The sequence below is a fragment of the Poecilia reticulata genome, chromosome 21, assembly GCF_904066995.2.
Source record: "Poecilia reticulata chromosome 21, P_reticulata-male-v2, whole genome shotgun sequence".
Classification (NCBI taxonomy): Eukaryota; Metazoa; Chordata; class Actinopteri; order Cyprinodontiformes; family Poeciliidae; genus Poecilia; species Poecilia reticulata.
In genome coordinates this window covers 5,840,196-5,854,809 of record NC_088850.1, presented here as the reverse complement: position 1 = coordinate 5,854,809, position 14,614 = coordinate 5,840,196, and the positions used below count along the sequence as shown (strand labels likewise).

The 14,614-nt window shown below is 40.4% G+C and overlaps 1 protein-coding gene across 2 annotated transcripts in view; it reads left to right on the top strand.

The window, feature by feature from the left end:
* The first annotated feature begins 1,398 nt into the window (after positions 1-1,398).
* Positions 1,399-14,614, top strand: part of jag2b (jagged canonical Notch ligand 2b) — a 52,473-nt gene continuing 39,257 nt past the window's right edge. Inside the window, exons 1-2 of one of the 2 annotated variants that reach the window (XM_081602249.1) lie at positions 1,399-1,838; positions 3,070-3,387. In XM_081602249.1, the coding sequence (XP_081458375.1) occupies positions 1,770-1,838; positions 3,070-3,387 (387 nt within the window). In that variant the 5' untranslated portion in view covers positions 1,399-1,769. The remainder of the gene's footprint in view (positions 1,839-3,069; positions 3,388-14,614) is intronic. The other variant, XM_081602250.1, reaches the window with a different exon arrangement.

Sequence of the window (14,614 nt, the reverse complement as noted above, 5' to 3'; positions counted from 1 at the left end):
AAGATAACAAACATACAAAATGGTAAATTTGGTCCCATTTTAATGGAATATTTTAACCGAAAACCTATTTAAATACTGTTTCAGAAAAACTATATTTTCATGTGGATAAAAACTTAGAGGTGGGCGTTTACCTTTCTGCAGCATCCTACGTGCATAAAGGAGCATCATTTCAGATCCTTCCTCCCAGTAGCTGTAGACTTTATAACTTGTTGCTCTCTAATTAATTATGCTGTCTGCAAATAACATCCCAGCTTTTATTTGCACATTTTTCAACGCTTTGATTGAACTTGTAAATTAACCGGCTGTTGCTTTCTACGCACAGCTATTAATATCGACTCTGAAGTCTCTTATTCTCAATTTCACAGTTCTACTTACTCCTTAGCTGAGTTATCTTCATTTATTTGTAACACCTTCATCTATTTTAACTGTCAATATAAAGCAATTCTCATTCATAAAATAAACTTTTAAAAACGATTTAAAATCTTAACCATTTTTATTATAAAAATACATTTAACTTGGATTCAGACTCATGTTGATGTAGACAGATAAATAATCAGCATTTTCTATTTCATTATAAGCACAATGAAGTTTTCATTTGATAAATAGTTGCATACTGTTATGGGACAATTTAAAAGAAAAAAAAAGTCTTTTGATGGAAACGTACTTATAAATAATGTAATATTAACTATAATTGGTCTGCTTTTGGTGTCCGGCTGCTTGCAGTTGTCTAAATCCACAGAAATTATTTTAAAAATTGTGCAGATTGTTTAATTTTATACAGTTTTGTGATATTTCCAGGTAGAACTGAGCATTTCTGCATTTTTAAAATCAGCTGTTTTGTTTCCTTTTGGATTTCATTCAATGTTGTCGCGTTTTTAAAGTGCAAAATAAAAAAATAGACTGCTGTGTTAATAATAATAATAATCAGTGTTATTCATTTCACCTGTCAGAATCACGCATGTCTTAAAGTTGCGTGGACAGTAGAGGGCGCTCTAAACTGCTGCAACTCCATTGCTCGTAAGCGCTGGTTTTTAAGGGCCAGTTTGACCTTTTAACGCTAATTAATCGCTTAGAAAATACATAAATTTATGTTAAATTGAAATAAATTAAAGTGTTTCAACAAATATATTAGTAAAATATCATACTATGCTATGGGCTATTAATTTTATATTGTCATAATCATCTAAAATAACTTACATCGAACTTGTTTTAGCTCATAAACTAAAAAAATGTGACGCCTTTGCAGCAGCGTTTAATTAAAGTCGAGCCCTGCTTTGTTTGCGCGCCGTCTAAAGTGAAGCTCAATAGAACAGAAATCCAAGTTTTGTGAGGAGGAGGAGGTAAAGGAGGAGAAGAGGAGGAAAAAAGAGAAGGAGGAGGAGGAGGAGGGGGGGTTATTATACTATTGTCCGCCCCCTAATCCGGTTGGCTCACAGACTGCCTGCAGGCCAATTTGTAAATGGTTTGCGGAGCTGCCAATCAAAGCAGACATCCTCTCCTCAGGCTGTGACTGCGAAACATCTCAGTTGCTGTGTGGAGAGATTTGACGGAGGGACGCTGCCGTGCGTGGAGCCATCAGTGCGCCGCAATCCGTAATGCCTCGGTGAGGATCAGCCACGGCGGAGAGGACGGCAGCGCATGTGAAATATTGTGGATTTGCATGTCAGCAGAGGAGGGACTGGTCGCCGGCTCCGCGGCTGTTTGTCTGTTTCTTATCGCTTCTCTGTCCTCCCTCCCTCCCTCACATGTCACTCTAATTAATCGGAGGCATGTGGAACCGCACCAGGATTAGGAATTGCCTCCCAATAGTGTGCCTGCTGTTGACGTTATGGACGAAGGTAAGGAGACTCTGATTCCCCCCCTCCCTCCGCTGCACACAGGCGGCTCTTTTTGGAAGAAAAAAATAAATATATTCCTCTGTAAATAAATGAAACGAGATGAAACTTGGTGGGCGTGGGTTTGAGATGGATTTGCTGCATATTCGCATCACATTAATCGATGATTGAATTGCGTAGCCCTTCAGTTGTGGAGCATGTGATCGTGTTACCATGACAAGACTCCAGTCCGGGGAGCTGGCAGCGGCTGCTCTCCGTCTTCCTCTCGGATTCTCCCTCTTAATCTCAGTTATTCGCGGGTGACAATGAGGCCCGGACGGAACAAGTTGGAAGTTGCATCGCGGTTGAGGCTTGCAGCCGCGGTTAATGGAGCTGCTGGTGTGAAATCCCTGCATGCAAAGTGTCGCCGCACAAGTTGGAAGTTGCTGCTTTGCATCAATTGGCCGCTGCGGTGGATAATTTGCGTGCTCACCTGCTTCATTCATGCTGAGATGGGGGGGAAAAAGCCTCATTATTGCCCTTAATTTGGACCCAGTTATGCATCTGGCGCCACCAAAGGGGGGCTTATAAATGTCCTGACCCCAATCTAGACGCACAACCTATGTGGGAATCAATGGAACCAGCATGAATCTAGCAGATGAGAAGACAAGTTTGGATAATATGTTCGTTGGGATGAGCAATCACCAACCCACACCTGGTTTTAGTGCCCTGCAAATTACTCTGTATACATAATAAACTGAGGTTTTGATTTATTTTTGTGGTATTAACGTTTTATTTATGAGATTGTTGCGAAAGCCTTTGTGTAAATTGAAGCAACTGGGAGGATGAAAGCTCCCAGTTTGGCCACCTGCCTGACTTTAGACCAATGTTGCCACCCAAGTGGTGCCAACCTGTATAAATTTCCTGCCCCACCTCTGGCTCTGAGCTCTTGTGTCCATGTTTTTTACGAGTCTTCTCTGTAATTATCACCGTCTGAACACTTGAGCTACAAGTCCTGTCAAACCACTTTAAAAATTCATGTCTACGTACCGATACTATTCATATAAATGAATCAAAATCAGCTTTTGCGTCTTTCCCACGATCTGATTGCACCGTGACAACTTCCTAGACGCGACTCTGCTTTTTTTAGCTGCACCAATGCTATTGTGGTCTGTTTTTTTTTTTTTAATTCTCTAAAGGAGTGAAGAGGGGGGCGCCACCCCACTGCATTTAATTTTGGCCTCGTTGTTTCCAGGTGTCCCAGTCAACCGGCTATTTTGAGCTGCAGCTGATCTCCGTGGAGAATGTGAACGGCGAGCTGGCGGACGGGGATTGCTGCGACGGCCCCAGGAGTCCCCAGGACCTGCGCTGCACCCGGGACGAGTGCGACACCTACCTGAGAGTGTGCCTGAAGGAGTACCGGATGGAGGTCACCAGCACCGGGGCCTGCAGCTTCGGAGCCGGATCTACGCCGGTCCTGGGCGGGAATACGTTTTCTTTCCAGGCCGCCAAGAACAACGCGAAGAGCGACGAAGCCGGAAAGATCGTGATTCCCTTCCAGTTCGCCTGGCTGGTGAGTGAGCTTCTCCTCACACCTTTATTTTTAAGAAGAAGTGTCATTTCTGCACACCTGAAGCGAAATCACACTTCACTCTGCAGTGGATTTATTTTTAGATGGATGGATAAACGGATTCTTTCCAAATGTTGGTTATTTTCTGAATTTCAAACCCAGTTGGAGCATCAAATGTCTGCGTTCACATTGTCATGTTTATTGGATAATTTCCAAGAGAGACAACTTATCAAAAAAATGCATTGTTGTGGATAAATGCATATTTATTCAAAGTTGAAAATGCTTCTCTGGATGTTTAGTCATGAATTTCAGCAACATAAAACTCTGTTTGCACCATGAGATTGATGCCAAATGTGGACGTCAAGTGTTTGGTTGAGAAACGTTGATTTGATTTCAGGATCAGACGACATTTGAACTATTTCAAGCTTCGTTGCATGTTTATTGGATAATTTCCAATGTATCCCTTCAACAGCGACTGCATATCCAAAAAACAGCTGCATGTTGCAGCTGAATGCATATTTAATTTGGAGCTGAAAATGCATGCACCTTCTTGAGATGCTTAGTCATTTTTAAGTTGACCAAAAGCTGAATTTTCATTAATTTTAGCTACATTAAACTCATTTTACACCATGAGATTGATGCCAAATGCCCCCTCAATGTGGATATTAAGCGTCTATTTTTGATTTATTTTGTGTTGATGGAGAAACAATGTTTGGATGTTTAAGTGTAGGACTATTGGAAGCTTTGTTGCTGTGTTTTTGCGTATTTTAAACTTGCCCCTATATGGATAGATAAAACTCTCAGGGTTGTTCCGGTTCACCAGTTTGCACCTGCTGGGGCCGTGATGGAGCAATCAGAGTGTTTTCCTACTGAGATCTTTATCAAAGCGGGGAACTACAAGCTCTGTGGAGAAACCGTCACGTCGACGCATTTCTTTACTTCCACGTTCAGGAGGACCCAACCGCATTTCACTCCAAATAAAAGACAATTATAATTTTTTACCTATTCATTTTGTTTTGTATGCAAAGCAGGAGCAAACTGACGAGCTTTCACAGGTGTGAGTGTGAGGTGCGCCTGCTGTTAGGTGTTGGATGCTCCATTTAATAAACCAGGAAGAAAAAAGCATGATGAATGGCTGACATTATCCCATAAGGTGGAATTATGCGTTCAGCTGAAGTGAGCGATGCCTGCCGGCGGTGGTTCTGGCTGGTTTTGACACCTCTCCTCCCCCCGCTCCTCCTCTCCTGCTGAGGGTGCCAGGTGGCCCCTGGTGGCCCCTTCAGGGCAATTAAGCTCGTGTGACTGTGGATGAGTGATGGCTGATGATTTTGGCTCAGGGAAACAACATGAATCTATACTTCGTAGCTGCAGATTTTTTTTTTTTTTTTACATTTTTAAAGCTACTTATTGAATTTTCAACTGGAACATGTAGAGGTGTGTGTGTGAACACATTCCTATTGTAATGGGCTTGTTTGGGACACCAGTCACATAGAAAAGTATAATTTGTATCACTAAACTGCACTTAATTATTCTTTCAAATTGATTGATGCACCTTTTATTGAACAAACGGTGGAGGAAAAACGGTAAAACCAACAAACCTGACGATCCGGATAATTTTAGGGTTTCCTTTAATCGTCAATAATTGGAATTTATCGCGACAATAGTAAATAAAAATCTTTAGTTTATCGTGATAAACAAAATGGTAAGTGCCCAACACTAATATGAAGATTATTCTACTAAAGATTTTACCTTGTTAGGTCAAAAATTAGATAATAATTATTTTAATTAGTGATGGACAATAAATTGACATTATATTTTGTGATGTTCAATAATTTCACTGAACCTTTAGCTGCTCAACCTGTCATGGCTAACTAAGCTTGTTTGGGATCAACTAACTCTCTCACTCTTTGGTTGCCTGGCAACTCCCTCTCATTCCTTGGTTACCTAGCAACAGCCTGTTGAGTAACTGCTGCAGTTAAAGGTCCCGCTAATGTTCTTAAAAACTAACAAACGACGACGAGGAGAGAAAACTGTGGACAAAACGGGAAATATCACGCCACCAGTTTGGCAGTATTTTAATATAAAGCAACAAAACTAATCAATAATTACATATTATTGACCGATGAGCTGTAATTTTAGCTCGGCCCCAATTCTATTTTAACTTTCAAATCCCGGTTTACTGAGTTTTAATATCATATTTCCGAGGTTTCTTGACGGGAACACGTCGGCCTCCAGAGCGGATCCCATTCTGAACCAACTGCCTTGTTAACACATTTCTTAGCTTCAGGGGAAAAACGCCAAGAGGTGTAATTTCAAACACTAAAGGCCATATGTTAAAGCAATGAGGCTGCCGTCTACACAGTCAGGTGTTTCTTCTTCTTCTTTTTTTTTTCTCACCACCTGAGCTTCTGCTTTCTGTGGATTAACTCCTCGCAGCCCGCTGAGAAGGCTGTTGTTTGGCTCCCTGGCAGACGCCTCGAGGCAGAGGTGAAGAGGGTTATTCTGGTGTGTTGTCCTTCTGCTAAGTGTCCCAGCTGATAACGTTGCACTATGCCAGTGCCAGATGTCACAACAAGCTTGTGGGGGTCACTGGCCGTGGCGTCGTTGCTGTCCTCACTCCAGAGACAAAGATGCAGTGTGCCGTTAGCCGAGTCATCCGGCCAGCTAACGGGCGTCTTGGCCGGCATTGAAGCCGACTTCAGGAGGCGTCCGGGAATACAGCGGAGCAGGAACTGTTTTGTTTCGACTAGAGATGCTTTTGTTGATGGAGATGTTTGAACTTGGGCTGTAGCTAACAAATTTGGTGATAAATGATAATGTTGTTGTTTTTGAGACCTTTTTCACTGCAAAAACACAAAATCTTACGAAGTATTTTTGGTCTAGTTTCTAGTGCAACTTTATTAGTTTTGTTTTATTTCAAATGTACTAACTTAAAGTCAAAAAGTTCTTGTTGCATTGGCAGATTATTTCACTTATGACATAGGAAAAATGTCTTGTTACAAGTGAAATAATTTGCCATTGGAACTAGTATTTTTTTCATTGATAAGAATTTATTGACTTAAAAGAAGCTGTTATATTTTGTCAAAGTTAGTTTTGTCTTATTTCAAGTGAGTTAAGATATTTGTACTAGAAACTAGACCAAAAATACCTGGTAAGATTTTCCGTTTTTGCAGTGAATATAACAATAATGCAAGAATACTTTCTCAAAGATGGATAAACTTTAAATTCTAATGACATTTTAAGTCTCCAACATAAATTAAACGACAAATATTATAAAGTTTTCATAAATTTTTGACTAACCCATCAGACTGCAAAGTTTTATCTCCCAGTTTTTGGTCCAGAGAGAGAAATGAGGAACACGATAAATCGGGGAAATGGAAATGATTGAACTTGTTTTAATTTGCCATGTGATGAATTAACAGGCCTCGTTGTGTCCAGGTCTAAAGTACTTTATGGATAATGTGGGAGTTTATTTAGGGAATCGAAGGTTTTCCTGATTGATTTGCAGCAAACATTTTAAATCATGGAGTCATGATGGGCATAAAAACCCATTTATTGTTTTAATTTCCTGTAACGATCCTGAAACATTGATTATCACTGGTTTGTGTTAATCCATATTTTTTTTAAGAGCATGGATATGCACAAAGTCTTAAAGCTACAGTATGTAACTTTAGTAAAGGATTTTTTACATATTAACATTTTTTGCCATGACGACATAAAACGGATAATCTGGAAAAAGCAAAATGGAGCTCCTCTGCAGAAAAACGCCACTCAATCAGAAACAACCAATCAGAACCAAGAGGAGGGTCATAGCGCTGTCAATCAAGCTGTTGTACGCTAAAAGTGCACTGACTTGTCAACAAGCTGATTTATCTGCACAAAGCTCTGATTGGCCGATACGTTCAGGTGAATCCGATCTTATCCCACGATTTATTTAAGGTCTAAAAATCAGCCGCTGTCTTCTGAGAGGTTTGACCAACACACCGACCCACCAGGTCATGTCTGCACATTTGCAGTTAATGGTCACTTTGTTGCCAAAATTAGTGAAATTTCAGACCAATAAAAAAAAAAAATGCTATCGATCAGAATCATAACTGGCAGGTCAGGCTTTTTAAAAGGTCATTAATCTGCCAGAAAACTGGACCCGTAGCGCCGATCACATTCTCCCACCTTACTCTCTGCTACGATGCAGCTTCTTCCCTGTCATGAATGCTACGGCTAGTTAGCGTAGCTACCAGTGACGACAGATGAACAGTTTTCCTGTAATAGTCGTTTCTCCACCCGTAGCTCATTTAGCATGATTGATGATGACGCTGAAACCTTCCTCCTGCTTCTGATTGGTTGTTTTTTACCTTGATTTTTCAGTTCATCTCTCATTCCACTCTGTCACAACCTGGTGATAGTTTTAACTAATATGTAAAAAAAACTGATTGGATAAAGAAGTTGCATGCTGCAGCTATGACCACATTTTTTGCGTTTTGAAACGTCGCCTGTGTCTAATTGATTAGCTGGAAGTCATGTCGAGCATTAGCCCAGTTTGGCAGGCAGCTGACCAAGTCAGGGTCTCGTCTGTCCGGCCTGATTGAGTTTCCCTTTGGTTGTTTGCCGCTGCCTGTGCGCTCCAGGAGCATGAATGGAGGGGGAAAGACGTGTCCTACATCCATCTGATCGCTAATGAAATTGCCGGTGGAATTTCTCTGCCTGTCCCTCCTCGCCCGCCGACCACATCGGCGCACCGGACGTCCGTTTGACGTGAGCCTGTCTGTAACTGTATCTCCTCTGGACTCGGACGATGTGTCAAGCCTCCGTCCTCCCTCTCTGCTGGATGCGTGCAGTAAGGCAGCACTGCAGTGAATCTGGATAAAAAGCTGAATTGCTCAGGTTTTCAGTTGAATTTGGACGTATAGAGGTTTACAGAAGCACCTAAGCCTCTCATTTGCAGGGAGAGATTGACATTTACCCTTTCATTAAATCAACTGTTTTCTAACCTGCACAGACCTGTGGAAAACGGCTTTTCTTGGCTCAAACCCAAAGTATTTGGTCTTGGCTGTTGTCCATGCGCTCTTACGTGCTACATGCACACGCTGCTCCTTTAATGCTTACTTTATGCTCCTGTCACGCTTCTTAATTTCTTTTGCTGGAGGACAAGAATATGGAAGATATCTGTGGAAATTGGAATTAAACTCCTTCATCTGTAACTTGGCAGGTCAGTTATGCGAGTAATTAATTAATCCAATTGTTCCAACTGATGCGTTTGCATGAAATGACGTATTTAAAGTTACAAAAGACTTTTTTTTTGTTTTGTGTTGGAACTTTGTTTGAAAACAGAAACCTATTTAACTCCTGGACGAGTGTTTAGCTGTTAATTCAAATCAAATGTTTTCTTGACCTGCTGTAGAAATATTGCTGATAGAAAAACAAAACTGAACTTCATTTGACAGACAAATATTGACTGAAGTGTTTTTATTTGCAAATTTTGGAGAGGCACTTATGTTATTTTGTTAGGAGCAAATTTATGCAACGTAACGACTTAAACCGTTTTAAACGGACTGAGTTATGTGTTGCTTTGTGCCGTTTCTGAACCAAACAGAATCTATATCGCCTGTTTCCTACTAAGATAATTAATTACAAGCTGTGATTAGACACCTGAGAATGTATTTTTATCACTTTTAGTTGGTGTGTGTTTGAAAAAAATTTACAATTGTGCAGATTTTAAATAAAAATCTTAATCATTTCATTGTTTTCACATAATAAATCTGGTAGATTTGCACTGTAAAAACAAAATATTACCAAGTATTTTTGTCTAGTTTTAGTTCAAATGTCTTGGTCCAGTCTTATTTCAACCGTTCTAAGTTAAAAGTATCTCCCAGTAAGGTGCATCTTGCATATTTTTTTTCATTAGTAACAAATTTTCCCATTTTCAGTGGAAAGAAATGTTCTGTCAAGGGAGCTGGTACTTTTTGCATCTGTATTCCAGATATAGTGACTTAAAACAAGCTTGTTTATCTTCCTGAAACGTTATTTTTGTCTTATTTCAAGTGCAAGACTTGGTCAAATTTAGTATTTTTGCAGTGCAGTTGCCTCATTGCATAACATCATTAAAAAGGAACTTTGGGTTGAAAATATTGCCCAAAAACTCCTAGTAACTCCATGTTTAAAAAGATTTGAACTGAACTTCCCCATAAGAATTTCTCTTGATTCTCCGAACTGAGTTCACTCCTGCAGGTAGAACCCCTTTAACTCAGTTTACCTGTTTTTACTCCTGAGAGATCAAGTATCCATGTTTTGGACGCAGCCAACTGGAGGCTAATGCACGCCGTCATGGTTAGCCACACCTGATATGGAGCTTGTCAAAGCTGTTGCTAGGAGACGGCGTGCATAGGCCTCCAGTAAACAATTATCTGTGGCTCCCACCCATCCTCCTCTGGTCCCAGCGCTGCGGCGTGGAAAACCACTCGCACGAGTCTCACCTGTGGTTCAGCTCGGCTCTGTATTGATTATGCAATTAGCCGGTCGGTCTGAGCTCCCAAGGTGACGTGACGTTTTGTTAGGAGAGGTCTTCTTTTTCCACCAGTCATGGTGAGGGTGTCATTTATGTCTTAAGTCTGCATTTAGCAGCTTTACTCGCGTTCAGAGGGGCAGCACACAATAAGTCGTGCTTTTTGTTTCTGGTGTAGTCCAAGTCTGAACTTTAATTTGGATCCCAATTAGTTGCAGTTCCCTGCATCTACTGTTCCTAGGATTCACAGCATGAACAACTAAAAATGCATAACATACACGGATCACTGCGACAGATCCCGGACGAGCCCCCAATTTATGGTCTGGCTCTAAAACCATAAAAATAAAGGGAAGCAACACATGGAATAACTTAAAATTAATTCATTTAACAAAACCCACGGCTGACTGGACAAGAGTGACAAAAAGAATGAGAGTCAGTGGTGCATCTTAAGCTGGATCTCAAATTGAAGAGCCAACTGCCTGCATTTCCAACCAGCACCAATAAGGATCTCTGAATCAGAGGACAGGCCTGGGGCTGATTCAAAATAAAACGATCAACAAATACAAAATAAGAGGCCTTAGATCAAAACAAATGAACTATACTGCACTGAAAAACCTTCAACAAAAAAACATATTGAGCAACGTGTATGGAAAACGTACACAATCAATATTACACAATATAAGATTGAGAATCATCAGTCGGTATAGTTTGATTCCTCCTTAAAGTTGTTTGAAATTCATTGTGTTTTTTTGATAAACTGTTTCATGTGAACGTAATTCTACAATACCGACATCTTCAAAGAATTTACATGAACATTTGGACGTATAAATTGTTGAATAATCTAAAAAAACGGTTCAGAATATATTTTACTTTCTGGCTGTTATTAAATAAACCTGAGCCCCACCATTAAATGCTGAACTGCCGACTATTTTGGAGAGTTCACTGAAAGGTCCACATGATGTATGGGAAGGTTTTTACTTTTGTCTCTTCTGACGGGGCTAAAGATTCATCGGCTTGTCAAAGTGGTTGAGTTCAGTCAAGTTTGGTCTGTTTCTTGTCAGCAAAATTATGAACAGAGTGACTAGAAATTTCTACATGTTCAGATTGCATCACAGTAAACTGTTAACAAGCCATGACCCAGTTTATTTATTTACAACTTTTACCCTAAAAGCTAAATGTCACTGCTCTTTATTTTATCCAGAGAGGTTAAATTTGAACTAAAGCTGCGTTTAAGGATTCTGCTCTCTCAAATTGTCCAAATTCGTCTGTTTCCAGTTTAAAAAGTTGACAAAATGTCCTGAACCGTTTGTCTTCACACATCCTCTATGAGGAAGGAGCTTTTCTTGGCCTTTATCAGAACCATCTGACCCTAAAGTTTCTGGATATTTGTGCGATAATGTTGGGGAGGAGACTGCAGAGATGTCCTATGGGAGCGTTTTGTTTTTGTTCGGTCTGATTTCACACAAGGTACAGCGTGTACAAGAGGAACTCAGCGGCTTCTCCATAACTACTGGACTCCTTTTGTCTTATTCATGTGATTAAGGGAACCATGTTTTATGAAGTGTTTGGATTTCCATCACAGATCAGAGCAGGGAACTAATTGGTTAACTAAAACATCGGAAAGTGGTGAATCTGTTTTTGATTGTTATGGTTAACGGGTTTTTTTTTTATATGTGACTTTGACTTTATTTTAACTTTGGACACATTTCAGTCTGTAGAAAATGCATCATAATCCCTCTAGTGCTGCCCTCCTTACCCAGATATCTTGCAAAGCAGCTTGTATAAACCGTAACACAGAAAGCAAAAGCTGTTTTAAGATTTTTATTTTTTCAGATTCTGCCTAAATTTTAACACTTTTGTGAAGTTTTTTTTGTTTTGTTTTTTTAAGAGCGGCAGCTGATTAAGGCATCTAGAGTCATAAAAAGTATTGTTTTGGTGACCAAATGAACCTGGTTTATTTGCCTGTCAATTCTTTGAGACTTCCTGTAAGCACAAAACATGAATAAATCCCCGTATTTATCCTCCTCACGTCAGTGGCTTAGTCTCAACAGCAGCTTAAACAAACCACCGCACCGTGAATGGCTAGTATTCGATTACATGGCTTTAGCGTTCTTGAACGCGTAACCAGTATTCAAATTTAGCTGCCATGGAGACTTCTTCTTCTTCTTCTTCTTTTTTTTTTTAAACTCATTGTGCAGAAGTCTGTTTGTGAAGATGAAGTCAGGTGGGGAGACACATGAAACCCCACCTGGTTTATCCAAGCTGCAGGTTTTTGTTGTCTTGGCAATCGGCGTACAATGGCCATGTTCCCAAGTAGGACTGGTTTTAAATTTTTAATGAGCTCATTGTAGATGGCTGTAGTATTATCCACACTGCAGATATTCGTCAAGCAACAGTGGGACAACAAAGCCGACAAAGGAAGAATTTTCCTGTTCGTCTTTCACCAGAGGGAAAATATAGCAAGTGATTTCGTTTCAGTTGTGTAAAAATTGCAAAATGCAATGAAATTGTGTGTGTTGATGTAGTAGTATTGTGCTTTAGGTATTTAGAGGAAATGGAGGCTTTAAAAAAATCGGCGTCACTCAGCAGTATCTGACCACCAGCCTCTGTTCAGTCGCCATGGTAACCAACATTTTACTACATTCTCACGCGACCCATATCTGACCTTTTCACAGCAGTTTTAACATCAGATCTGTGCCACTTCTGTATGTGGGATTAAATCAGATGCGTATCCAACGGTTTCATCCGACTTTTTTGTCATCGATGTGTCGCAATTCTGCAGCAGAAAAATACGAACGCGGTAAATCCAGATGTAAACGATGGCTGAAAATTTTAATTATGAACTTATGAAAGGAGTTTGTTACTGAAACGCATCAGTTTCACCACTGTTGGTTCAGACTACGCATCCAAACAGTACTACACAAAATGCTATTGCTTTGTTTTTATTCGCTTTCATCATGTTTATTTAGCAGTATAAACGACAATGCAAAAAAATCAGATTTCAGACAAAACGCCTGATGTGAGTGTAGCTTTAGTTTCCGCTTCGTCAATTAATGCTTTGTGTTTTAACTCATGCACCAAAGTATCAGGGTAAAAGTTTCTTCACTTTGGCAAAATATGTAATTATTTTATTGGTGTAAACTGCATTAATAATCGATGAGTAATCGTCAATCTTTTTAAGAAATGTTCTCATCAAACTTCGTGGTCTCTGGGATCTCGGTCACTAAGGAAATGCTCCTGATGTGGGCAGTGAAAGACGCGCGAGTCGGTTCAGCTGTCCAGATTCTTGTATACACCGCAGAGCTTGACTGTACGACACCTGAAATATTAAATCCTACCAAACATTGCAGCTGAGCTAACCGTGTTGGCACCATGTGTGGTGGAGGTAGAGCTGCACAACCAGACAAAATGACACTGCTGAGCTTTGAAAGAACTATATCAATCATATAGATGAAGCTAATTTCTTTTTAGCCTTTGCTATAAAAGTAAATGTCCCTTTAAAAACGGCTTAAGTGGCTTAAAAAAAGTCTGCAGAATACACCAATTTATTTTTACACAATTAATCTCCAGAGTCATCATGTAATCTGTAACTAATGTAATAATTTGTTGCAGCCTTAATGTCTTGTGTGTTGGACATGTATTTTTTGATTACCAATTATTTACCATTACAACTTTTGACAAACTTGTGATCGGTTGTTAACCAAGAAGGCTGTCACCATGACGACCAGCGATGCAATTTCAACGCAGCCATCAACAAATGTTCTGCAAAAGCCTCGCCTCTGCATGTGTGCAGTCCATTCCCTGCCTCCTGCTAAATGTGTGGTGTGCAGGTGCTGGAGGTTCCTTGTGGAGGTAATTAAAGCATGTCATTACATGGGCAGTTAAATTGTCACCGTACTGTTGAACCCGTTTGAAATGATAATGGCGCTCGGCTGGAGGCGGCGCTGCGTCGCGCTCCGGTCGGGCGCCGCGTTGCCTGGGATCAGGAATTAGCCTGTTAATGTTTCTGAAGCATGCTCATTGCTGCGGTGGCTCTCAGGCTAACTAATGGTGGAGGAAGTAATGAACAGATATTCAAATGGGCCTGACCTTTTAAGGGGTTGCTTTTGTTGGGCACCAGCTTGAGTTTTTGCTGAAATTCATCAATTAACAAAGCGGATATCAGTTGAAATTTGAATCTGGCTTCTTCCTTTCTCTTTAATTTCTAACCAAATAGTAAATTTGTCTTTTGAGCAATTACGAGCTGGTGGATATTTGCATCAAGATTTCTGTGGTTTACATGCGAACTCATTTGCACCACTCTCACAGAACGAGCGTTAGCGTGCTGGTGTTTGTTTTCACGTGTTGCATAGTCTTGGATCATGCTGGTTAATTAGCACCAGGAGAAGGAGGGGTTTGTTGTATTGGAAGTGCATGGGTAATGACCCTGTTGGCATAGTAGCAGCATGCTCAATGGGCCGTGTATGTGTGCGCACAGCCGGCGTACAGCAGCCAGCCAAATGCCTGGCCTTCAGCGACACAACTCTTGGCTCGGGATTCTGGCAAGCAGCTAACGGGCAAAACCCAGATCCCTCCATCTTTCTGTGTAGAGAGAACTCTGCCTCCTCAACCCTTGATGTATATTTGTAGCAACCTTTTGGCTTTTTGACTTGGAGTCTTCTATAGGTATCCATCAGTTTTTTCTTTTTTAAATACATTTTTTTAAAAAGGGCAAAAATGTTGTGGTCGTTA